The 24605-nt window shown below is 40.7% G+C and overlaps 3 protein-coding genes and 1 long non-coding RNA gene across 6 annotated transcripts; all 4 read right to left on the reverse strand.

Annotated features, from left to right (window-relative positions):
- Positions 1-3029: 3029 nt before the first annotated feature.
- Positions 3030-6367, reverse strand: LOC115671768 (peroxidase 11-like). Its single transcript, XM_030593404.2, has 4 exons — positions 6067-6367; positions 5438-5629; positions 4707-4872; positions 3030-3656 (listed from the first exon to the last, which is right to left on the reverse strand). Exons 1-4 carry the CDS (start codon positions 6304-6306, stop codon positions 3217-3219), a joined length of 1038 nt encoding a protein of 345 aa, XP_030449264.1. The 5' UTR covers positions 6307-6367; the 3' UTR covers positions 3030-3216.
- A 1825-nt stretch (positions 6368-8192) lies between these two features.
- LOC115672057 (uncharacterized) lies at positions 8193-10623 on the reverse strand. 2 transcript variants are annotated; one of them, XM_030593815.2, is made up of 2 exons: positions 10468-10623; positions 8193-9401 (listed from the first exon to the last, which is right to left on the reverse strand). In XM_030593815.2, exon 2 carries the CDS (start codon positions 9391-9393, stop codon positions 8578-8580), a length of 816 nt encoding a protein of 271 aa, XP_030449675.1. In that variant the 5' UTR covers positions 9394-9401; positions 10468-10623; the 3' UTR covers positions 8193-8577. The 2 variants fall into 2 exon arrangements, with proteins under 2 accessions (XP_030449675.1, XP_030449674.1); XM_030593814.2 differs by having other exon boundaries at positions 8193-9419.
- Positions 10624-12404: 1781 nt separating this feature from the next.
- On the reverse strand, positions 12405-17906 carry LOC115671944 (ASC1-like protein). Of its 2 annotated transcripts, XM_030593644.2 has the most exons (7): positions 17759-17906; positions 16666-16892; positions 16407-16562; positions 15903-16088; positions 14662-14846; positions 13484-13525; positions 12405-12728 (listed from the first exon to the last, which is right to left on the reverse strand). In XM_030593644.2, the coding sequence occupies exons 1-6, from the start codon at positions 17894-17896 to the stop codon at positions 13494-13496; spliced, it is 924 nt and encodes a 307-aa protein (XP_030449504.1). In that variant the 5' UTR covers positions 17897-17906; the 3' UTR covers positions 12405-12728; positions 13484-13493. The 2 variants fall into 2 exon arrangements, 1 of the variants encoding a protein (XP_030449504.1); XR_004004662.2 differs by lacking the exons at positions 12405-12728; positions 13484-13525 and adding an exon at positions 15291-15424 and having other exon boundaries at positions 14713-14846.
- A 5227-nt stretch (positions 17907-23133) lies between these two features.
- Positions 23134-23940, reverse strand: LOC130137668 (uncharacterized). Its single transcript, XR_008816032.1, has 3 exons — positions 23631-23940; positions 23475-23545; positions 23134-23387 (listed from the first exon to the last, which is right to left on the reverse strand). It is a non-coding gene; the product is annotated as an uncharacterized LOC130137668 (long non-coding RNA).
- Between the last annotated feature and the right edge of the window lie 665 nt (positions 23941-24605).

A 24605-nucleotide genomic window follows, 5' to 3' on the forward strand; every position in this document is an offset into this window, starting at 1 on the left:
CCGTCCACCGGCCACCGTCTCTCGCCGCCGATCGCCCTCTTTTGGCCGCCACCCACCTCCCACCGCCGGCCACCGTTGGCTGCCGCTCGCCGTCCATCGGCCACCATCTCCCACCGTCGGCCATCGTCTTCCCGCCGCCGCCCGCCTCCCACCAACGGCCACCGTCTCCCGCCGCCACCCACCCTCCTCCCGCCACCATCCACCGCCCGTCGACCACCCGAGAAGAAGAAATTTTGTGCCGTTATCAAATAAATTTCTGTTTCTGGAACAGAAATTTTGTGTCGTTATCAAACGTTTTTTTTTGCTAAGAAACTCCTCCAGAAACAGAAATAGAAAAATCAATTTCTGGCTAGAAATTGATTTCTGAAACAGAATGGTTACCATTCGCAGCCTAAACTGCTGGTTCTCGGATGGGTGAGTGGCTTCAACACCCATAATCGAAAACCCACCCGCACAATACCAATTCCATTGGAACAAGGGACCGATGGAATTGGATCAGAACCTACCAGGACGGTTCAGTTCTGTTCTCGAGTAGACCCTGAACCGGTGCTCATCCGTAATCTTTGAGAGACAAAGTTACACACCAAGTGGGAAGCCAAAAGCAAATGAGAAATTTGCAATCACGAGTCATGGGATGCTGCTGCTATCTAAAAGGGTGATTCGTACCAAAAAAGCTACTCGTGTAATGTAAAGATAAGCATCTAAGCGACGTACATAATTCATTGTCATATTCTATTTCCTCGTAAGCAATTCACTTTAAAGCTGATGCCAATTAACCTTAGTCGACAAGATCGGCTTCGATGTTAAATGTTCTCCACTCAAATCAATTATGGCGAGATCCCCTTGCATTGACCAAAAACCAAGAGAACAGAATTAAAGAAGCGATAAATTAGTGATTGGTGAAGATGATTAAAATCAATATAGGTGCATTATTAATGAAGAGATTCGTTTGTTGGAGCAAGAAGATAGCACTTATAGTGAGGAGTGAGACAAAGAGGAAGCAGAAATTTATACATTATTTAAGAAATTCAACATTGAAAGTAATAAATTGTGGATGAAGTGTGCTTCGTGTGTTGTGTGGCATCATGAGTGGCACAATATATGAACAAAGTATCAAAATTCAATTGATGGATACCTTTTGATTCGGCCACTTAATTGGCATGCGACAAAAGCCATGAGATGATAATAGCAAATCCGTCCCTCTAGTAGAGCTATAGAATAGAATATCATGAATGAAACTCTATAGTTTTTAGCTTTAGTTGATGGTTGAAATTAAAAAAAATTACAAATTATTTATGGAGGCTCATATTGGCCGGTTCCCACTTTTCGGGACCGAGGACCGGACCGTTTCTCGAGGGAACTAGGCCCCACATTGCCGGTCTAGGGTCGGTCTAGGATTTACCACCAACCAGATATTGAGAGCATTATCTTTTCATTAGGAAAATTATCAAGAACCATTCAATATGCACGGAATTTGTTAACAATTGCTTAAAGACACTTGATAAGTAGCTAATTAAAAAAGTATATCTAATAACTGTCCTATTTAATAAGGTTAATGAGAAAGTATTCAATTTTCAAAGTAATAATAGTCCATAGCACGAGGGCAGTCAATACATCGGGAAATTGCAATATTTCCTTCTTTAATTGCTTAACAAGTGTTCCGACAGCATTTTTTGAAGAAATCCTTTTCATAATTTTGTAAACCTCAATAGCTTTTTTCTTTTTTACTATGATGAAAAAGGCGAAAACTAGTTTCTTGGTTTTAAAACAGACATACCAGATAGGCTCTGAGTATATAAATAAGTGTGATCCATATGTACAAATATATCTGCTTAGATGTCTCTTATCTCGTTGCCTTATAAATAGGTTTCAATAATAAAGTGAAATGTTAAAAAAAATGCCCCTTGGATATTTGTTAATCAATTGATTAAGGAAAGTTTGCAGTTTCTAATGCAATATGATTATGTTATGTGTAATCAAGGATTGATTTTTGTTGCTTATATATTTGAAATACATACTATGAAATCAAAATATTACTTATTAATCCAAAAAGTCCTAAACCTATTCACTTTTGCCAATTCAGTCTTAAACCTTTCAATTTTGCCAATTGAGTCTTAAATATGTTCACATTTTGCCAATTGAATTTATCCGGCTAATTTTGGCCGGAAATTGCTGATGGGGACATCGACCGTGCCACGTAGGACGGTCGGCGCTGACGTGGAGAATTTTTAATAATATTTTAATATTTTTGAATTTATTATTATTTCCCTTTTTTTCTTTTTCTTTTCTCTCTCTTTTTTTGTTTCTTTCATCTTCCTCCTCTAGCCGATTGCCAACCGTTGTTGATGGCCGACGATCGGCCAGAGTCAAAGGCCGGTTAGGTTGCCCTTGTCCATCACTGGCGGTGGTGTGCTTCGCCAAAGGCCGGCCACTTTGCCGGGCCTCGCCTTTGGTTGGTCACCGAGTAATCGGATAGAGGAGGAAGAAGGAAGCAAAAGAAAGAGAAAGAGAAAGAGAAAAACTCGAAAAAAAATATTTTAAAATATTATTAAAAATTATCCACGTTGGCGCTGGCAGTGCCACGTAGGACGGTTGGCGTCCACATCAGCGATTTCTGACTAAAATTGACCGGATGGATTCAATTGATAAAATGTGAAAATGTTTATAACTTAATTAAAAAAATTAAAAAATTTAGAATTGGATTGACAAAAATATGATAAATTTAATACTTTTTAGATAATTTTCTCGATTTAACAAATATCCAGAAAAAGCAATAGTTAACTGACAATCAATCTGTCAACGAAATTTCCCTGGAAACTCTTTTGCCCTTTCCGGTGAAGTTATCATGTTTTGGACAACCTTATCATCACCAACCAATCACCGACCGATCCTCCACGAAATAATTCACGGAGAATCTTAGTCAACACATTCATGACCCTTTTTTCCAAGCAGCCCCACATCCAAAAAAAAACACATGTTCTTCGCATGGACCCTTTTCTCTAATTGACGTGGAAACGTCAAAGCCACAATTGACGACTTTTCAAGCATCAATTCGATAAATCCAAAAAAACAAAAGGAAGGAAATCCAAAACGGTGCGATTCCCATGATTTCCCACATTGACACAAGGCCTTCCGTTTGCCTTTCCTTTTTCACTATTGCATGATCATTGTTGTGATTGGAATAGAATAGAGGGAGAACAAGTAACAATCGATTCCTCAAATCTCCGGAGCCCATGTATTGATGAATCTACAGTTCTTCCTCACTTCCCCATTGGCGAAGCTCTCCGGGTTCGTGATGTTCCCCAGCCTCACCATCGACTCCGAGAACTGCACAAAGAAGGCGATCGGGTCGGCCGCGTACTTCCTCACGATGTCCCTCGTCTGCACCGCCAGGATGCTCGAGTACATCTCCTGGTCTGAGTTGAGCAGGCCCTCCCCCTGCAGGAGCAAGTGGTAGATGGAATTGTCGAACAGGTTGGGGGTGACGTAATCCAGGGGCGCGACGGTGTTATTCCCTCCCCCTACCGGGGGGCAGATCGACTTCAAGTGGCCGAGGTACGCCTCCGAGGCTGGACTCTTCTCGGACGTGGCTTCGAAGTCCCCGTAGATCCGCGCCCGGAAATTCTCGCACCGCGCCATCCCGACCGTGTGAGCCCCTATCGATTATACACATCCATCAATTTGGGAAAGTGGCTGAAATTTATCATTCGTACTTGATTGGTGTGGTGTGTTAAATTAGGTTAAGAGCATGTCAAAGAAGTTGCGTGATAATTCATCTTTCTTTTCGTCTATCCAAAAACATGAACAGGAGAAATAACCTCATATCGCCTTTTAGCTTCCCCTTTTGTATGATGATACAATTTTAGATAATAAAATGAAAATTTAATTTTGAATAGATCCACACACTACCTAAGGCAAGCTTATTATGGGTGTACAAAACGAACCGCCCGAACTGGACCGGACCGAACTTGCAGGTTGGGTCCGGTTTCTAAAAGTGGAACCGGTATCCGGACGGTCTGGTTCCTAGAATCGGACCAAACCGGACCGACTACATATATATTTTTTTTCAAAAAAAATTAATAAAATGTGAACTAAATCCTAAGTAAACTTCATTGACAATAAATTCATTAACAAAAATTAATAAAATGTGAACTAAACTCTACGTGAACTTCATTAACAAAAATTAGTAAAATGTAAACTAAATCCTAAGTGGTCAGTTTCATTGGACCGGACCGGAACGGTAATCCGGTCCTAAGACCAACCAACCGGGGACCGATCACCACTAAAGCTTATCCTCAAGCTTCCACTTGTCGTGATTCTTTTTAATATTTTATTACCCGGAGGAAGCTAGAATTCAATTAGGACCAAACAAATTCAACAGTTTATGTACAATTGATATTTCTGTTCTTTCGTGGGCGTGGCCAAATGAAAATGTTAAAATTACATTATAATTATAAGGGGACATTATTCTTTTTCAGAATTTGATTTTGACAAGAGAATAAGACGTTCTAGGCAATTTTAGCTTGCACGATTGTCGCATTCAATAACAACATCGCTCTGCAGTTTGGAGTTGGAATCTATTATTTAGGTGTGAGCATATTCATCCGAAACATGAGAAGTTACCAATATCATGGCACATTAAAATTGTTAAAAGAGCACGTAATTTAATCGTATGATAAGGACATTCATCAGCTTAGTTAATTTACCGGCGAGAGCGACCATGTCGGTGACGGAGAGGCCTTGGTAGAGGAACTTGGTGACAATGGACGGAAGGCTCTCATCGGCTGTCGGGAGGTTGGTGGCGGCGAGGTCGTAGCTCGCCGTCCTCGAGTCCTTTCTTCCCAAGGGAACATCCCAATAAGGTCCACCGACCTGGGCGGAATTCGAAAGTTTACCACGTTACTGATCGCGTTAGAACTTAGTCTCCTCATATGAGATAATTATCCAAAAAGTCATAAACCTATTGTACGACAGTCAATTCAGTTTTAAACCTTTCAATTGTGCTAATTGAGTCCTAAACCTTTTGACGATTTGCCAATTGTGTCAATTGAGATTTAAACTCTTTGAAAATTTGTCAATTTAGTCATAAACCTATTATTTGGATATTTGGCCGGAATAACTACATTGGCAAATCGTTAAAATATTTAGAATTAAATTGACACAATTGAAAGGTTTAAAACCGAATTGACTTACATATAATAGGCTCAGGACTTTTTGGAGAATTTTCCGGTCTCTATGGCTAGTTACATCATAGATCGAATGAATGGTATTTCGAAGGTCATGATAAATCCAACCCAACAGAAAAAAGTGCATGTAAGTACTCTGGTCTCTGTCGTAAGTTTTAACACCACGACCAGCGATGGCACAAGGACATGAAAGAAGAAAACGAGTAGTCTATGCTTTTATGCTTTAAAAGAGACGAAGTTCGTGGACATACCAGAAGCGTCGCATCTCTCGCGGCAACAGTGAGTATGTCGGCGCAGGAGACGACTCCGGGGCACTCGGATTCGAGCATGTTCTTGATGCGGTCGATGATCCTGAACCCTCCGAGAGAGTGTATGTTGGTGGGAGCTTTCTTCTCTCCTTGGAGTGTGATAGTGTCGTCCAGCAAAACCGACCCGTCGCATCCCTGCGCTTGTCATCTTAATCGTTAGGGAAAAAGAAGGATCGATCATGAGTTTACAGGTTCTAATCCACTAGTTTAACTTTTGTTTAGCTTCATGTGATTCTAATTGTGGTTCCTAGCTCGAGTTCTAGACTTATTGATCGTGTGTCACCGATTCAAATCTTTCTTCTCGGTGCACAATTAGTACTAACACATTTTTGCATGTGCATGGTGAATTTGATTTGTGGAAATGAAATTGGTAGCAGCCCTTCTTGAAAATTAACCATTCATGGGGCAGAATCAGAGATATATTTACGAAGATATATAGACACATCGGTCCCCACGAAATCTAATTTAGATATCCCAATTGTGTCTTCAAAGTTCAAATCTTAGCAAGCTTGCAAAGATGGCTACTGGCTAGTACAGCATACGTGAAGGTACCATACAAAATGAAAATGAACCTGAACGAAGCAGTCATGGAAATGCAACAGAATGATGAACGCGGCGTTGCGAGGATTGGAGAGCACGGCGCATTCCATCTCCTTCCTCACGATCTCGAGCACCGACGGACATGACGACTTGTAGTAGTCCAGCGTCAACGGAGGGTCACCGGCGCGAGATGTTTTGCCGAAGCCAAGTAAGAGAAAGAGGGCCACGAACTGGGAAAATCGGGGTATCGAACGAGGCGATGAAGTTGCCATCGTCTGTAATGGTCTGGTACTTCGCGGTGGGGACTTTTAGTAGAGAGGGTGGAGGACGATGGGTGTGGCTATGAGAGATATATAAGCGAAAAGCATGTTGGACTCCGCGTTTGTGCGTTGAGTAACCATTTGAGAAAATGTTTCGAGTCAAGAGAGGATGCAACTAATATTTGGCCCGGTTGGTTGTGACCCAAAAACCATGCAGAGAGAGAGAGAGAGAGAGAGAAAGAGAGAGTGGTCTCTGCATACATGTTACTTGAAAAGATAAATGTAGGCAAGCCACCAAAGAACATAAGCAAATGCTTGTAAGAATCTGCTCATAGCACCGAGCTTTACACACGATCATCGAAAACCCTTCGATTTGGGGCACATTGGATTGCGGGTTATTTCCATAATTCGACCAATAGGTATCGAGATGATTCAATGTGATCGTCAATATAAAACATATAAGAGATGAATAGCAATATGTAAATAATTTGTGTTTGATGGATTCAAGTGCGCAATGGGGGTTGTTCTTTTCGACACTGCCTATTAAAATAAATCAACGTGACAACTTCTCAAACTAATGCAGGCCGGAGGTACAAGGACAACCAACGAGTCCATCCCTCTAAATGCTAACCAAAAGGACACTCACATCCGACGTTCCATCTGATGTTGGCCAGCCCACCCCTACAGCCCGATCTGCACGATGCTAAATACATGCACTACACCCGCAAGCAGTTTCGACTTCATGATTCGAAGTATCCATTTGAAAAAAAGAGAGTATATTGTCTAAACCGATTCTAGCTGTTTTCAAGCGCGAAAGTCATTGCTGAGGGGAAAATGGGAATCAGATGGTCTCAAAAGCGTACCAAGTTACAACGCCCTAAGAAGTAATATCACCTGTCAACATTTTCCGTGACACATAGCAGGATTCAGGTGTGCAGTTAAGAAACTTGAAGCTGGTAGAATTCACATATGTTTGTGTGTTCTCCAAGCAATATCAACAGGGGATATTGTTTGACCGACTGATTAAACAATGGTGGATGCAACACTCTTGTTCATTTTGGCTTGACATAAAGCAAGGCTATCACACAAATATGGAAGAAACAAGAAACCAAGTAGGAATGACTCATATCTAGATGAACGACCATTTTGAACATGAAGATTAACATTAACACAACAACAGTACACAAAATTCACGAGATGAAGGTAAAACATGGGGGCTAAGTAACACAAGAGGTAGAGATGATCAGACCCCAACCCATCCTCCGCATAGTCAAAGGGTTTTAAGTCATCTATATCTTTTATCGCAGAAAACTGGAGTGACTGGGCATCAAAGCGATGCTTAAGAATCTCACAAAATAAAGTTCAATCATCTAATTTCCACCCTTTCCTTTGAGAGCGAAGTTCTTCTTCTCGTTTTTTTTTGGACATGAACCAATACTCACATTGACATGAACCTAAAGCAGGTAAAAAAAAAATCCAAATGCTTTGGTCGAAATAAAAAAGAGAAGTACACTCCAAAGCACACGCAAATCTAATTTACAGTCGCCTCCCGCAAAGCCTAGCTTTACATTTCAAAGGCCATGTGCAAGACAAGTAGATATAATCTAACCCATTCTAATGAACTAATAGCAATTTTAAGAAACATGAAGCCTAAACACTGCATTGGGCTGCACTTGAAAAGACATGGACTTTGCATGTTTTTGTATTGGGGTTGATTCTGTCTACCGTGTCAGTAATAGAATGAATATGAACCCACACGATATGTTCCCAAGAAATGAAAATTATGAACTCCAAATGATCGAGAATAGATTATATGAGACAGCTATCCTTTACCAAGCGATATCACATCAGAAACCTCATCCTTCTGAAATAAAAGAACCAAAACCAATTCCAACAGATGCAAAAGTTAACAGATTCAACTTTGATATATCTGTTGAAGGAAAGAGAACACATTCAAGTTATAAAAGTGTAGGAAGAGTTTCCTGCTAAGAGGCATCCTCTAGCATAAAGTCTAACCCCGTAGTATTACCCCTTCTAACTTCTGTAGGCCATACAAGAAAGAAACACAACTTGACACATCGGTCAAATATTAAAGCACTTGACACAACATTCCAATGCCAAAGACAATTAACATTACAACTGTACTTTTTTGGAAGTAAAGAGAGAGGAACCAGCCTACCATAGTAGCATTTTTTGTAGTTTTCATTGCTCGTGTTTGGCTGTCGCTTGGATTTTCCTTTCCTCCTTTTTTGATCTCTACTTCAATTTTATAGTGAGAAGGTGTCAGGTATACAATTCAGGATCACATGGCTGGTCTTTGTAAAGAGTAGACCTTGATAACAGCTCCACTCCATCACAATTTAAGCGGAATCTAAAGTGAGGCAACACACTCCTGTGCAGGATAGATTTTATCATGGCAATGACAGAGCCATCAAATTCAGGCCATGAAACACAGAGCGCCCCTCTGATATTCATCATCTCACATCGTCCCAACAGAGCAGCAGCCAAGCCATCTATCATACTTCCTGATGGAAAGTAGTCTAAGCCCTTTAGCAAAGATGAATCTCCAGAACCATGATCTGCACTACTTCTTTCAGGTGATGTCTCCAGCTTGAATGCAAAGGTTTCATCCGGTGAGAGCTTCCCTCTGAAGTTCTGGCTTTGAATTGAAGCAAAAATTAGAACCCTCTCAGCAATAATAGATTGACCGATCAACATCTTTGCAACGAGGTGACATCTTTCTGCAGCTACAGGACACTGAACAGTGACCAGTAGTATTGAATTATCAGCATCATCACTGATAGCATAGATGTTGCAGGACTTATCTCCACGAGAAGGTTCAACTGAGATGCCAGACAAGGCAATCTCGGGGATGATAACAGTTCCAATTAGATTTTTCGAAGGTATTTGGTCAAAGATGAAGAGAGATGGAGAAGATAAGGCAACAATCAGGAGAGATGGGCGAAGAGGTCCATCAAGTTTAGGATTTGAGAACACGAAGAAAGGAGTAGGAAGGGGTGGCGATGGAGATATAAAGTTGTTGAGGTCTTCCTGGAAAAACCTTGATGGTGGAGGTATCTCAGTAAGGACATCTTCCATGGTTATACCTGCCCAAGTTGCGCAACCTGAACAATTACCACATAATCACATTCTCAAGTCTTACCCCAATTTGTGGGTTCTCTATAGTAAAGAGAAGAAGACCACAACAAAATGTCAGGCCATAGTCACCATACCAAACATCAAATTTACCAAATTAGAGTTCCTACACCTATATCCTGAGTCTATATGTTTGATTATGCTTGACTTAAACATTCTTCTTAACCTGGGGACCATATAATGTCAATGTCATCAATCAATCAATTCAATGCTCACCAATGCCCTTGAATGCAGTGTCATAAACCACAAAAAATCACAAACTTCAAACAACATCACCTATTATTGTGTGCGAATCATGCAATATCCATCCATGGTCGCAACTTGCAAGTCATTTAGGCAACGAAAGGAAGTACTTATCCCAACATAACAGAGTAGGAGACAGCAGCACCAATTCCTACATGAAAGAGAGCAAAAAACGAGGGACTTCTAAAGCAATTCAAGTTTTACGGCACTTGCTAGAATCGTCAGCGAGCAACATCATTCTTGGGCAAAGAATGAATCATACCATGGGAGCAAAACCGTGCGGTGCATCATGCATACAAGAAAAACTATAACCTCTCTTCTTCTTTTTCTCATTTTCGCCTACTTAACTATGGGCAAAAGAAAGAAATATACATTATAAATGACATCTTCTCTTGAACAGATAATAACCACAGAAGACGAATTACAGAGAATGAGAGGAACATCCAAGAGACCGATTAACTCGAAGATTCCTCGTTCATTCACACATCCACAACAACATCAAGGCAGACCAGAAGAACTAGACCCATTAACGAAAGCCGCCACAGTCAACAGCATCAGCGAAAGCCGGCAGCAAATGCAGGGTCGACCCAAATGATATTACAGTATGGGGAGACAAATTTGCGATGCTCGAGCTAAACCAAACCAAATTCGTACAAACCCGCCACCAGCCGAAACTAGTTCTACCATGGAAGCACCGCCCAAGCTAAGCAATTTCGCAGGAAACGGAGAACAACCCAAAACAGAAGTCGAACACGAGAGAGGGGTTGAAGGTACCTCCGACAGTTGAAGAAAGCAAGCAAAGTCAGTGAGCGAGAGAGGAATTTGCTTGAGCTTGGAGTGTCGTCCCCAGAAGCTCTCAAATGGCGACTGGGATGCAAATCGCAAACGTTAAAGTTGTCTTCTTGGTCACGAAAAACTCAGAAAGAAGACAACTTTCTTTTCGGCTTAATCCCACAAAAAAACCCAACTTTAGTTAAAGTCCCAAAATCTGTCCCGAATTCTTTTTATCTCACAAAAAATCTCAAACTTTAGGTCCAATCCAAAATCTATCCAAACTTTTTTTTATCTCAGAAAAAGTCCCAAACTTTAAGTCTAACCTAAATCTGCCCCAAAATTTTTTTTTGTGTAAAAAAAATCATCAAAATTCAATTTATTTTCAAAAATATACTCCCGTGATCCGATTCCAACTTGACGTGGTACTTTCACGTCAATAAAGAATCTACATTAATAAAGTAATGGGGCTTTTTTTAAGACAAAGAAAAGTTCGGGACAAATTTGGATTGAACCAAAAAATTGGATTTTTCTTTAAATTAAAAAAAAAATGGGGTGGATTTGTTATCGTCCTTAACTTTCATCTACTAAAACGGTTTTGTCAATTTTTATTAGGTTGGATTTGTTATCGAAATGGAAATTGGATATTGGTCTGTACCTATTGCCCCATTACTTTGCCGATGTGGATTTGTTATCGACGTAGAAGTGCCACATCAAGTTGGGATTAAATCACGGGGGTATATTTTTTAAAATAAATTGAAATTTGCTTATTTTTTTACACAAAACAAAATTCGGGACAGATTTGGGACTGAACTTAAAGTTTGGGGTTTTTTTTTAGATAAAAAAAAGTTCGTGACAGATTTGGGACTGACCATAAAGTTTGAGGTTTTTTAAGGAATTCACCCCTTTCTTTTCTCTACCGTTATCGTACAATCATGGGCTGGGTTAAAGCCCAGTCCATAGTTGAAAGTGAAAAGCCCACAATTTGGTACTCGATCGACCCGGATCTGACCCGATCCGACTTGCCCCCGATTCAACGGTTCTTGCTCTACTCTAGTCTCGATATACATTGATCCTCTATCTAATTCATGTCTCTATGTCGGGTCATAGTCGTGTCGTCTCGTAATCAAGTCGTCTCAGGCTTTGGCTTGGCACGGACACGACACGTTCGTTGATGGTATCAACACAATAGGTTTATCGTTAACGTGAGAAAATGTATTTGCGGAGCATCGACACAAATGACATATTATTCTATATAAAAATTCGTTTGAATGTGTCGTGAACGAATCAAAAGCATGGATCCGCGCACGGTGTATCTATTACTCGTTTATGAAGGCACATAATTAGGCTTGACAAGAACATGCTTAAATCGCGTGCGATGTGTCGGATGTATAATCATGCAGATAGGTCTTGCTAAAAATTGCCAGATCTAATTGGAGAGGGCTAGAGCGCGACATAAGTTGGGGGAAATAATAGGGTTCGGATTCATTGAGTGAAAGATTTCACATGGATGGTTTTGGAGAAATTTGCGACTCTCCTTTTGCATACTTAACCGGGGTCATGCGCGGTCGCAAATGCACATTCATTTCAGTTCCAAGGGAATTACAGTCAACCAAAACTTTCAATGGAAAAAAGCGCACTGCATGATCGTGCTGCTCTAGGCTCGACCCGAGTCGAGTCGTACGGGCGCAAGGGCTTTTTGAGCGGGCGTGGACAAGGGCATTTAGTGAAAACCCATGACCCGAAGATCCGCATGTAGAAATTCTTACGAGCAGCCTTGCGCAAATATTTAGATCTATCCCGAGACCGTCCAATGATCATCTCTAAAAGAGATTACTCAATAAGTTCAAAACCAAAAGCTCAGAGAGAGAGAGATTCTTCAGGGAACATCTCAGCCTAGATTCCATACAAGGTTTCAAAGCAATGAACAGCTAGACAAATTGTATCAACAAGTAATTCTTCCTTTTTCTATTGCTGGAATTGCATCAACAAGAATTCAGTTCCTCAAGAATCCACTTTATTCAATGATACAGATGAGAGAGTTGTATCCAAGTCAAGAATCAAGTTTTGGTTAAAAGAGAGAAATGGCCAAGAATCAAGCTCTCTGGTGGACAATTCAAATAAATTCTCTGAAAAAATGCTTCTGTGTCAGGCCTAAATGAATTCGTGCATCCCTTCGGGTTGCAAAAATCAACTTTACGCAGAGGCGCCTGGTATCAGCAAATGAACATATCAAGTACCTAAACTAGGCTGCTGTTTCCCATCTGTGAAACAAGAAAATCATTAGCCACCATTCCTGAATGACTGGTAAACACAATGCCCTGAAACAATTCACATTCTAGAAACAGACCGAGCCATTATCGTACGAGGGCTTACCCCAGAAAAAAACTATACATTTCAAGAACAAATCGTCCCATTTGATGTTATATAGAATTTCAAAAGGAAATCCTATGAGCTCATCATGTGCCTGTATTTAGCAGCAACTTAACATGTAGAGACACTTTCATAAATCTGAAATCTGAGACTAATATGTTCTGCTGAATATTTCTTTGGGGACTTTTTTTTTACAAGTTATATTATGTCAATTTCTTTTATTTTAAACTCAGTCATATCTAACCAACCAAACATAACATAGGATAGTAAATACTGATACCCTGTCTCTTATCCAAGATTTCTCAATCAGTGCACGTGACATAAGAAACATGGAGATTTCTTCACCTATTTTATCCTATTCTCCAGTCGTCATATCCTATAACCACATGCAGCTAATGTCTATAGCATTCAGTGGCCAAAATAAGAAAAGAGGGTCTACAGCATTCCCACTCACATTAGAGCTTAATGCTTCTAGAAAGAAAATCCAGTCGTCCCAAACGTCAAACCAAGTTGTTGTAGTCCACAAATTTGACATTTATGACCATTCCAACGCATATACAAGTTCATAATTTTTATGTGATTTTAACTTGCACACTAAGCATCCAAATGGTTTTTGCAGTGATCTTTGGATGCTGCGGCAGCTTACCGTTACTTAATCAATCTTCATGTCCATCTTCATCTTCAGAATCTGCAAAGAATGAAAACTTTTGAGAGAGGCAGCATAAGCACCTAAGCCTTTTGTAAGAGCCACAAAAATAAGAAGCATAGGCTTTGCAAATAATGGTTCCTTAAACTTCATATCATACTAAAACACTCTGCAGTGAAATTAAGGAAGATGACCCCCCGTTGCGCCTACAGCATTTCCACAACTTGTAATGGTGTCAATTTACAAGTTCCAAATCAGCTAACAGTAACCAAAGACAAGGAGAAAGAAAAGGAAATCTAATGAAAGTTCCGTTTGATTGCATCAAGAAGGGAGTGGCAATGTGTCGTGATACCACCTAAGTAGATCTCTGTAAAAGTTTTCCTGATAAACAAGACCCTTACGGTGTATAAATCAATTATGACAACTGGTGAAAAGATGGAAATCCACTCAGTGTGCCATAAGGATGTTATGGGTCTGTAGCTGCCCCAAAATTTTGCTTGGACTAATGAATATTCAATTAATGCAATCTTTTGAGAAAATAAAACTTTTCCCATGGAATAAGTAATTTTGGCTTGAGAATTTTCCAGATATGCTTTATGTGCCTTTTACCCTGAGAAAACTTAGATTTACTTTTCGTCAAAAGAAAATTTTTAGCATAGAAAACACAAAATTATGATGCTTTTTGAAGATCAAAACTGACATAGAAAAGCCCATCCTTTTTTGTCCTCCAATTCCCCAATGCGCTCTTATCATTTCATGCACTCTAATATCTTAATTATGAATCTCATGCATTGAATTATGACAATGTTTTCCATAAAATTGCCTTTGAAGATCATGGCTTCCATTTCAAACTCTATCAATACATACTGATTATTAGTTTTCCATCAGATTGGTAATTTTGTCATAATGAAACAGAAAATGAAACAAGGGGTAGTGTGGAGATATTTCTCCAGAGAGAGACTTTGGGATAATATTCTTGAAAGTTCACGGAGGAGATGATACGGTAAAGCAGGTTATTCTCTTTCTTCCATCAGTGGCATTTTTAATATTAGACCAAGGAAGACTAAAAGTTGTGAAAGTTGTGAAACAGAAGGCAGAAATCAGGAGTTCCACTGAGGAAATGATTATAAAGCATATTCATTATTGAAATCGTTAAAAAGGCCCACACTTCGACTCACCAGATCTGACATCATCAGTGACCTGCCCTCTGGCTTGAATTTGCTTCACAAGCATCCGGAATATCAATACCCACCAATAGACATGAAGAACAAGCAAGCAAATTAGAAGACTATTGAACACATAATAATAGATTGGGCCATCCACCGGGTGTTTCTCTTTATCCAATGTCAAGAGAACCTCGTAGCTGTCATTTACAAAAGAAAACAAAAAGTCAGATATTAACTCCTGTACAGGAGGTAGCAGCATATCAAAAGGCAGTCTCGTGAATGGCTAAAAGCTTATAATTGATTATACCTAGGAAAGCTAAATTCTACGCTAAGAAGTGATGGTTTTCCACTACGATGTATGTCGATCACCATCTAAGAATGCCAAAGATTCACTGAGATTAGCACGATTACCATGAAGCAGCCTTCATTTTCTTCTATGTTAGACAGAAAAAAGGACATCAGAACCATTGTTCCGCTTTGATAAGATGCACACAGATTTTGAAGTTTGGACCATGCAGCATTGGAGTGTAGCCATCTTCTAAAGAAAGATGGCAAGTATATGGTGGGAGTCAAGACCATGAGAATTTTCAAGAAGGAAGATACTGAAAGCTTTGCACTTTAAGAATATACAAAGTTGGTACCTTTTAGAAGAAACTAGGAATAGCATAACAAACAACGTCAGCAGGGATCAAAGTCGAGTGGTTGAGTAATCATGTGCAATAAGTTTCATTGTCAGCACGTCCCATCATGTGCCTCCCCCCTTATCCTGTAGTCTCTGAAAGATTTTGAACTATGAAATATTCTTGCAATAGAATAGCTCATTGCCCCAAGTAATTGGACATAGCTCTTAGCTTGTCATTCTAGTAGTACAAGCTAGGAATTTAGTCAGTGAATTAGAGTTGCTGAGTATTCTATTGAGTCAAATGACCAGCGTGTGTTTCTTTCTAGCAAGTGCGAGTGCAACTTTACAACAGGACTTACATCCGCACTCACTGATTATTTCTATTTGGCTTATAAAATTTTCACAACAGGGAAGGATATGTATCGATTATTCTACAGAACTTCAAAATCAAACCTGAAAACAATCAACCATACATATAAACATGATCACTCTATAGGTGACTAATCCAATTTGTTACTTACGTCTCAGATTCAAAAGACTCATGAATTGTGGGTATGGAAAATGATGGAACACGCTAAGATCTTGCAAAAGATAAAGCAAACCATGAGCACGCTAGGTGATAAATGTTTACCTTGTACTCCAAATGATCCAAAATGGGTAATAAATAAGACGCAAAATGATCCAAGACAAAACAAAGAGTATAAATGCGCCACTGGCAATCATCTCTGCCCCACTGTACTTGGACATCTTCCCTACTTCCAGAAAAATATCACTGGCATCGTGAAGAGCTAATACAACCGAACCCACTCGGGCAAACCTGCATGGGATAAATATGGAGAAAAAGAGAGAACTGTCACATGAGAGCTTAATTTCAATAAAGCGTAGAAATGGCTTTCTTATAGAATGAACCAAGAAGCATGCTCTCTGTAACAGGTGCCTAATGCATCTAAAGAACTAAGAAAGAAAATTTTTAGAAAAAAACTATGAAATGTTCTCCTGAAGCAAGAACCTCGCCTTGCTATCCACGGGTACCCAATGCATCTAAATTACCAAATAAGACAAGCCTTCTACTACTCTCTTTCTGTCAATTTACACAAAATAAAGAGTGAACTCTGCAGCAAATCTTAAAACATACCTAAATATGTAAGATAGCACAATTAGAATCACAGTCGCGACATGATGACTCATTGACACTCCAAAGTCGGATCTTCGTGTTTCCCAGAAAACCAAAGCAAATATGGAGTATGTGTAAAATCCAGCAGCATACATGTACACCCCCTTCAATTTCAATCTGAAATTTCAAAAAGAAAGGTCATTAAACCAATAAGCGTACTTTCTGGAGGAAAACAAGATTAAACCCATTAGCATTTCAGTATGACACACATGGAACTCACTTAATCTTCTGGTCAGGCCAAACCTGATCTCCTGGTCCTACCCAAAAGTATCTAGTATTAGTGAACCAAGGTTCATCATAGGTTACGTATAGAGCCAGAATCTCGGCTGAAAGAAAGTAAACACATTTCCATGCCGACTCCTTGAATTTTCGTATCTTCTTTCTGCCATCCGACTCTATATCCTTCATTTGCTGCCCCTTCAACAAAATCAACCGTCTACCAACTGTCTGCAACATCATCAATTTTTCAGATGAAGCACAGAGATTTAGAAAGCAGGCTAACTTATCAAAGCGCAGAAAAGAAGGCTATAATGCCATCGAGAGCATCAGTTAATAGCATTTTCAGCATGTAAAATGCTAAAAAAACCCAATTTAGTAGAGAGACTGATATACTCATTATTCATTTAACAAACTAATGCCGGATTCCTCCAACCCCCAAACCCCTCTCTACAGACCACAAAAAAAAAAAAAAAGCAAACTCAAGTCAAATGGTGTCCAAAGAATGGTTCAGTTTGCACAACCGAAGCGATTATCAGCAATCACATAAATCCAATTCCCACCCAGGAGCCACAAAACAGCAATGCCAGAGCAAGTGTACGTCAGTTGCAAGAGGAAAATAACACAGCAGCCTCCGAGAACTGCTACCAACTTTCAGGTACAACCCAGCATCCCAACAAAAAGTCGACTCATGAAATTCAGCCTCTTGAGCGAGTCAACGCCCAAGTCGGAACACAGCAAGGACGACAACAAGTAGCAGCAATCAAACATTACAAGCAGCCATCTCTGCGCCGCACAAAAGCACGTGACACATCCGTTGATGTTATCTAACGCTCTTCCAGCCGAGGCCTAGTCGAGGCATGATTAACGGATCGCACAGAGGAGCTCGACCCCCCCGGTGATGCCCTCCCCACACGAACCATCCACAACACACGCTACTACTCCGTACTCCAACCCCAAAAACAAGCCACTCACCAGCTCGACTCGAAGTCACAGGGCTCGCGATCACGCGAGGCCGGCCGAAGAACGGCATTAATCCAGCAGAGCCGAATCAATCGAACCATACGCAAAAGAGAGGAGGAGGAGGAGAACCTCACCTCGAAGACGAACCGGTCGAGGAAGAACCTGACGAAGGGGAAGAAGAGAGCGAAGAAGGGGAGGACGGCGAAATCGCCGTACTCGGGATACGACTCTCCCTCCCAATCACCCCGCCTCAGCTGCTCCACGTACTCCATGCCTCTCCCCCACCCCAGCACCCCCACCCCCCACCCGATTCAATTCCGGCAAAGGAAAAGAAAAAAAAAAAAAACTTCCAGCCGCCCCGCCGCCGTGTCACTGAGTCAACTCCGACAACGACGAATCACGACGCAGAGGCAATGCGTTTCGGAGACGGTGATGGTGGTGGTGGTGGTGGCGGCGGAGATGGGCGATGGCTTCTCCCTGCGTGCGTGCGTGCTGCGTTGAAATCTGAGAACTCTTTTCCGGTCAATGGATCAGAGAAAGAGAAAGAGAGAGAGAGAAAGAGCGGGGGGCGGATCCATTGGATGGGGATCAAGAAGTGGAAGTTGGAATTCCCCCATTGTTTTTATTCGGGTTCGGAGAAATTGCCCCCGAATCGCCGCGCTTATCTCGAAACTGCCACTGCTTTGGAGTCTCAAGTTAATTTTTATATTCTCCAAAATAAAAAACAAAAAAAAAATTGGCCGGGAAATAGATTACGGAAATAAGAGGAAATAGATTACGGTCCTTGCCTCTAGCCGGTTGTTGTTGGGCCTTGGCAATGTGGCGAGGTCAAGCCTCACTGTGGCTAGGCGAGGTCGAGCCTTGCCCATCTCGGCCTCACCGGGGGGCCGGTGACATCGACCTCATCAGCCCTTGTCTTCGGCCATCGCCAAGGCCCGGTGACCGACTAAAGGAGAAAGAAGAAGGAAGGAAAAAATAAAAGAGAAAAAAAAGAAAAATTCAAAAAATATTAGAAAATTATTAAAAAACTAAAAAAAGTTTCACGTCATAATTTTTAGGGTTGTATCATATGCTTTTCTGTTCTTTTTCTATCCCGAGATTAGAAATTTTGTGTAATTACCAAACGTGTTTTTCTGCTCAGAAACTTATCCAGAAAATGTAAATAGAAAAAACTAGCTGGGTATCATGTCGCGCTTTATATGCATCTCTCTCCCCTTTCATTTTCAAATTAGTGCGGACACGAGACTAAGTCGAGATTTGCGCAACGCCATTGAGCTCGAGCCTGCTGCTCTCAAGTCGGAACACGGGAAGAAGAGGCCGCGACAATTTGGCTAGCGTGTCCCGCTTTATACGCATCTCGCTTCCCTTTTGTTTTCGAATTGACTATCTAACCTAGTTGATCGGTTGAATTTTACGTTCAATAAGTTGTACATAATAAAAGCGTTTAGGAAAATGCGAGGGTTTTCTATTTTAACGTAAACTTACTCCATAAATTTTATAAAATTAATCGAGAAATAGGACACAGGAACAACATCTTCCGGAGAAGTTGTTAATTGTAAGAATGTTCCTATGATACGAGAAGCTCCGATCAGCTTCATGATGCAACCACAGAAGATGATGATGTCCCTGAGGCTACTTTCCCGGATGTAGCCTCGGAAAACAAGACTACTGGTGGTCTCACCTTTACACTTGATGATATTCCTTATCACAAGTGACATGGTAGATTACAAGAGTTTCATGCATGGATGAGTGCAAAAGCGACCGATCCAAATAATGATCAGTTCCACATACTTTTAGAGGTTATTGCCAGATTTACGGGCAGTTTACTATATTGGTAGCTAAATCTTCCTCCAGAAAATCAAAACACTTTTCTAGCTCAAGACTTTGACCAAGTCATCCGCATAATGCACCTATTTTTTTATAGGAAGTGTCGAAGATCTCCTGGAACAAAAGCGAAAGGAGTTCTCTGAGCGCAAATGCTGCTCTTACCAGAGAAATGATCTCAATCAACACTTCCAATGTGCACTTGGTGGAGATCCAGCCCTTAAGCCGGTATTCCTAGGATCCATCCATTCACAGATCTCTAACACGGTGGACAAATACTTCCAAAACCGTAATCGGTGCACTTCAGATGCCTTCCTCAGTGAAATTCAGCAGGCTATCCATATTGCCTTAGATGAACTGTGCCTCCGTAGAAAGGCATTCAAGGAATTCATAGAAAACAATCGGATGCTCGATAAGGCTTGCAAGAAATCAGGACGCCAAATCAAATGCGGCCATAAGGACTCTTATGACTGCTCAACCAAGAAAAAGAAACATTTCAAAAGATATTCCATCCATCAGAAAAGGAAGGGCAAATGGAAATTCTTCAGCAAGAGTAAGTGGCACAAAGGCAGCAGACGAGATGGAAAAAGAAAGAAGAAAGATAGATGTTTTATGGCTCCTTGGGGAAAAGCTGAACCGATTGGCAAGCATTCCCAATGGGCATTCGACCGAAAGCCAGCATTGGAAATGCTGAAACCAACTTTTTTGCCCCCAAACTACCCTCATTTATTTTGACTTATTCCGGTTTCGCCTATCTTGTTACTGTTCATCTTTTGTGCGAGGGTGGCCAACACCGGATGGGGCCGGCGAGGTCGCACGACCCAGTCGACGGCTGCCTGAGGTCGCGCGACCGCCCAGGCACCACAGACCTGGGTCGCGCCGCCTGAGGTCGAGCGACCCAGGTGATGGCCGCCTGCAGCAGATCTGGGTCGCCGAGGGTCGCCAGACCTCGGGTGACAGCTGCCAGCGCCAGATCTAGCTCGCTGGCGGCCGTAGGCCTTCGTCGGCTCCGGCGAGAGGTAGGGTAAGTTTTTTTCTAATAAAAAAGGAAATTCCCAAAGCCCTTTACAAAAAAAATTTGCCAAACAATACTTGGCCTAAAGTAGCTTTATAAAGGATTTTTTACCAAACTCCATTTACATTTTCCCAAGGAGTTTTAACCTAAAGGTATTTGTATTCCCCCAAGTCTCATTTGCAAAGTTGAACCAAACGGACCCTATACGTGGAGGTAAATGACATTTTGCAAAGAATTGTCCTCAGGCAAAGAAGAAAAGCATAAATCTTGTGGATTCCATCCGCCACAAGATTGGAATCTCTATTGAAGAAGATGATCTCGAATCTCTCTTCTCCCTTGAAGATGAACCTTCAGTAAAAACAATTTGTGTCATCCAAACTCTTTCAGACACCAGCGGCGATGAAGAATCAGACTCCGGACGGCATGTTTTTCTTTGAAGATTCATCTCCATCCCAACTACGAACAACCCCATCAATCCAGATGTCCAAGAAAAGCTCCATTTCTTTCAAACCATATGTTCCTCTTCAGATCTTTCCGTCTAAATATGCTAAACCTATTTCCCTAATAGCACTCATGGATACCGGTGCAGATTCACACATCCTTGATCCCATGCTTCTCCTTGATAAATATTGGCAACCCCACACACAATATTTTACCTTTGCATCAGGAAACACATTTGCCACCAGGGTGAGGAGTAAACCTATCAAAATCCAATTCTTCCCACATTGCTCCATTGTTTCTAGGGTCCTCGGTTCTCCATCTCCTGACCAAGACCTCATCATTGGTTGGGACATTTTGACTTGACTTCCTAGTCTTAAAATCATGCCAAATGGATTAAATTTCACTCTCAATTTCGAGAGTTTGTGGAAACTATAAGACTCTATCTCATCCAGCCAGAACATTTAGACCCCATCCTTCAGCTTCTCCTGGAATCATGAGCTGAAACTCATACAGAGTTTCTCACCAAATGTCAGCATCATTTGTGAAAAAATGAAGACTTCTTCATTAAGTTGCCTTTCAAGAAGAATGAAAATATTAATCTTACTAAAGTGAGCCACAAAGGGATGAACCCTGTAGGTCTTCAGCTCGCTTGGACGGAATGCACAAACTTAGTCCAGCAAGGTCTAATTGAGCCCACAAATTCCCAATGGGCATGCGAAGCTTTTTATGTGGAAAAATGTGCTGAACAAGTTCATGGGAAAAAAGAGGCTGGTCATCAATTACCAGCCTTTAAACCTGTTCCTTCTAGATAACAAGTTCCCTTTGCCTAACAGGAAAACTCTATTCTATAGTCTGTCCAATGGAAAGGTCTACTCCAAGTTCGACTTGAAGGTAGGATTCTGGCAACTAGGGATTCATCCGGAAGATAGACATAAAATATATTTTTGCATCCGAAGACAACACTTCAAGTGGAAAGTCCTTCCATTTGGATTAAAGACAACCCCTTCAATCTTCCAAAAGGTCATGTGCAGAATTTTCCATCATATCAGTTCGAATTCTCTAATTTACATTGACGACGTCCTATTTTACAGTGAGGATGAGACATCTTACTGCTATCTTCTCTCTCAGTTTGCTGACATAGTTAAGCAACATGGCATCATGCTCTCTCAAAAAAAGATGAAGATTGCCCAAATAGAGATAGAATTCTTAGGCATGCAGCTCAAAGATGGTGCTGTTCAACCAAGTGACCATATTGCCAAGGAACTACTCAAATTTCCAGGTGAGAATCTTTCTCACAAACAAGTCTAGCAATTCCTTGGAATCGTCAATTATCCGAGAGATTTTGTTCAAAAAATTACTAGGTATATGCATCCTTTACAGAAAATGTTATAGAAAGATCCACCTCCTTAGGATCCTCACAAACCAAGGCAGCTCAGTCACTTAAATAGAAGTTACAATCTCTGCTCCCGCTACAAATTCCGTCTGATGGCAAGAGAATTCTTCAAATTGATGCGGGCAATTCTCTTTGAAGAATAGGCAGATGGCAAAAGAAGAATCTATGGACACAAAAGTGGAAAGATTTTCTCAAGCAAAAATTCATTATCACTCCACCTTCAAAGAAATTTTGTCCGTTAAGTATGGAATTAAGAAATTCGAATTCCATCTCATTATTTCCTTGTGGAAATGGACATGTCTTCCTTTCCTCAAATGTTAAAATTCAAGTAGAAGATAGTTCAACATCCTCAACTTCTCAGATTGGGTGGAATGGTTTTCAAAATATTCTTTTGAAATCAAGCACATTGCGGGGAAAAAGAACGTGCTTACTAATTTTTTATCCAGACCAAATCCTGCAGTAGCTTCCTTCAATATGTATGTCTCCAGGATAGCTAGGGGTGTGCGGTTCCCGATCCGATCCGGTCCCACCCAAGAACCGGGAACCGGACCGAGAGGACCGGTTCCCAATTTTTAGGACACCAACTAGTCCTGGGACCGTGGACCGGACCGGGCCATCGGTCCGGTCCGATCCGGTTCCAATGAAACCAATCACTTATTTGAATGAATTGAAACTTTATGTAGTAAAGCTTTGACGGCTAGTATCCAAGGTTGATGCCGGAACTTAGCCTAACAGAACTAGATGCAGGTGAATTAGATACATAACCAGAGGAACGTTGAACAATTATCCCAATTGGAACTCCTCCCAACACGCTTAAAGCATCAGCCTAATCACCATATCACCAATACAAACAATAAAGAAAACATAGTCATAACTAATCTAGAACAAACTCTCTGAGGAGTAAAAAACGAAATCAAATTCTACAATAAGAGCAAGGGAAAGACGTTCAACATTAAACTGCCAAACTCCACAAATCTCACTGAATCACTCACGGTTGTATACCCTTGGAAGAACAGATTCTTTGATTAAGTAAGCAAAATATGATCAAAGCCAAGAGCCCAAAAAACCACGACTAAACTTGTTGATAGTCCTGCAATATATTGGATATGATTACTGAACATTAGTTTTAAACTAGAATTATCAGTAATCGAACTCAAATAATTAATGGAAAACTCACCACATATATTTCTTCCACTTCAACTTGCAAACTCTATTTACCGGTAAGCTCCAAGTGAACATTGTCCATATCTAACAAAAACAAAATATTAAATAAAGCATTCACTTGTTAGATATACGAAAGAATTACAAGATAAAAAGATATATTTAGACTTACCCCACTCAAACCTTTCTGCATTCTCGATGCACTCTTCAACATTAATCTGCATGGTAGCCACTCTCAACCAATCTTGAGTGCAAATCAAAGCTTCTACCACTTTAGGAGTCAAGGAACTTCGAAAGCCATCAAGCACACAACCGGATGTACTGAAAGTTGACTCCGAAGCAACGGTTGTCACAGGAATAGACAAAATATCCCGAGCCATCAAAGAGAGGATTTTAAACTTTTGGCCAGCAGTTTTCCACCACACCAAAAGGTCAAGATCACGACCTTCGTCACGTTCGGCTTTAAGATACTTATCAAGCTCAGATAAATTACCTGCGGACACTTTTTTCTCCTCGTAAAGAAAGAATTCGTATGCCTTTTCCGAATCAAAATCCACAACCAAATCAAGCTCATCCTTGTCACCCTCCTCGTGACTATCAGGATCCCAACTACTAACAGTATCAATGGAAAGTTGACCACCCAAATTTCCGTCGCTAGAACCAAGAAAAGATTTTTCATAAAAATGAAACAAACGTTCCAGGGCAATCCTCACCTTATCAGACATCTCATCAACTTTCGCACTATCATCATAGATTAGTCTAAAACAATACCGCACATAATTCATCTTTTTTCTTAGATCCAATATTACCACAATCAACACCATCATATTTACTTTTTCGAAACTCTCATAATATTTGTCAAACTTATCCTTCATCTTCGCACCCATAGCTTTCACCCTAGGATCCAAAGCCTTCTCCGCTTGTTTCAGAGTTTTATATAAAGTAGCTATCTCGTTGAAATAATCATTCGAAGTGACATACAAAGTCCCGGACATCTTGTTGGTGGCATCATAAAACTTCTTCAAAAATATGGAAAGAATTTTGGCATTTTCCCAATCTTCATGTTTAGGAGTTTCATAATCAAGCTCGGTTAAGAAAGAAAAATCTTCCTCTTCCATTCTTTCAAAAGCTTTTCTGAACTTTAAGG

Source organism: Syzygium oleosum, unplaced genomic scaffold, assembly GCF_021117445.2.
Source record: "Syzygium oleosum isolate NSW1041296 unplaced genomic scaffold, Sole_v2.1 Sole_v2.03, whole genome shotgun sequence".
NCBI lineage: Eukaryota > Viridiplantae > Streptophyta > Magnoliopsida > Myrtales > Myrtaceae > Syzygium > Syzygium oleosum.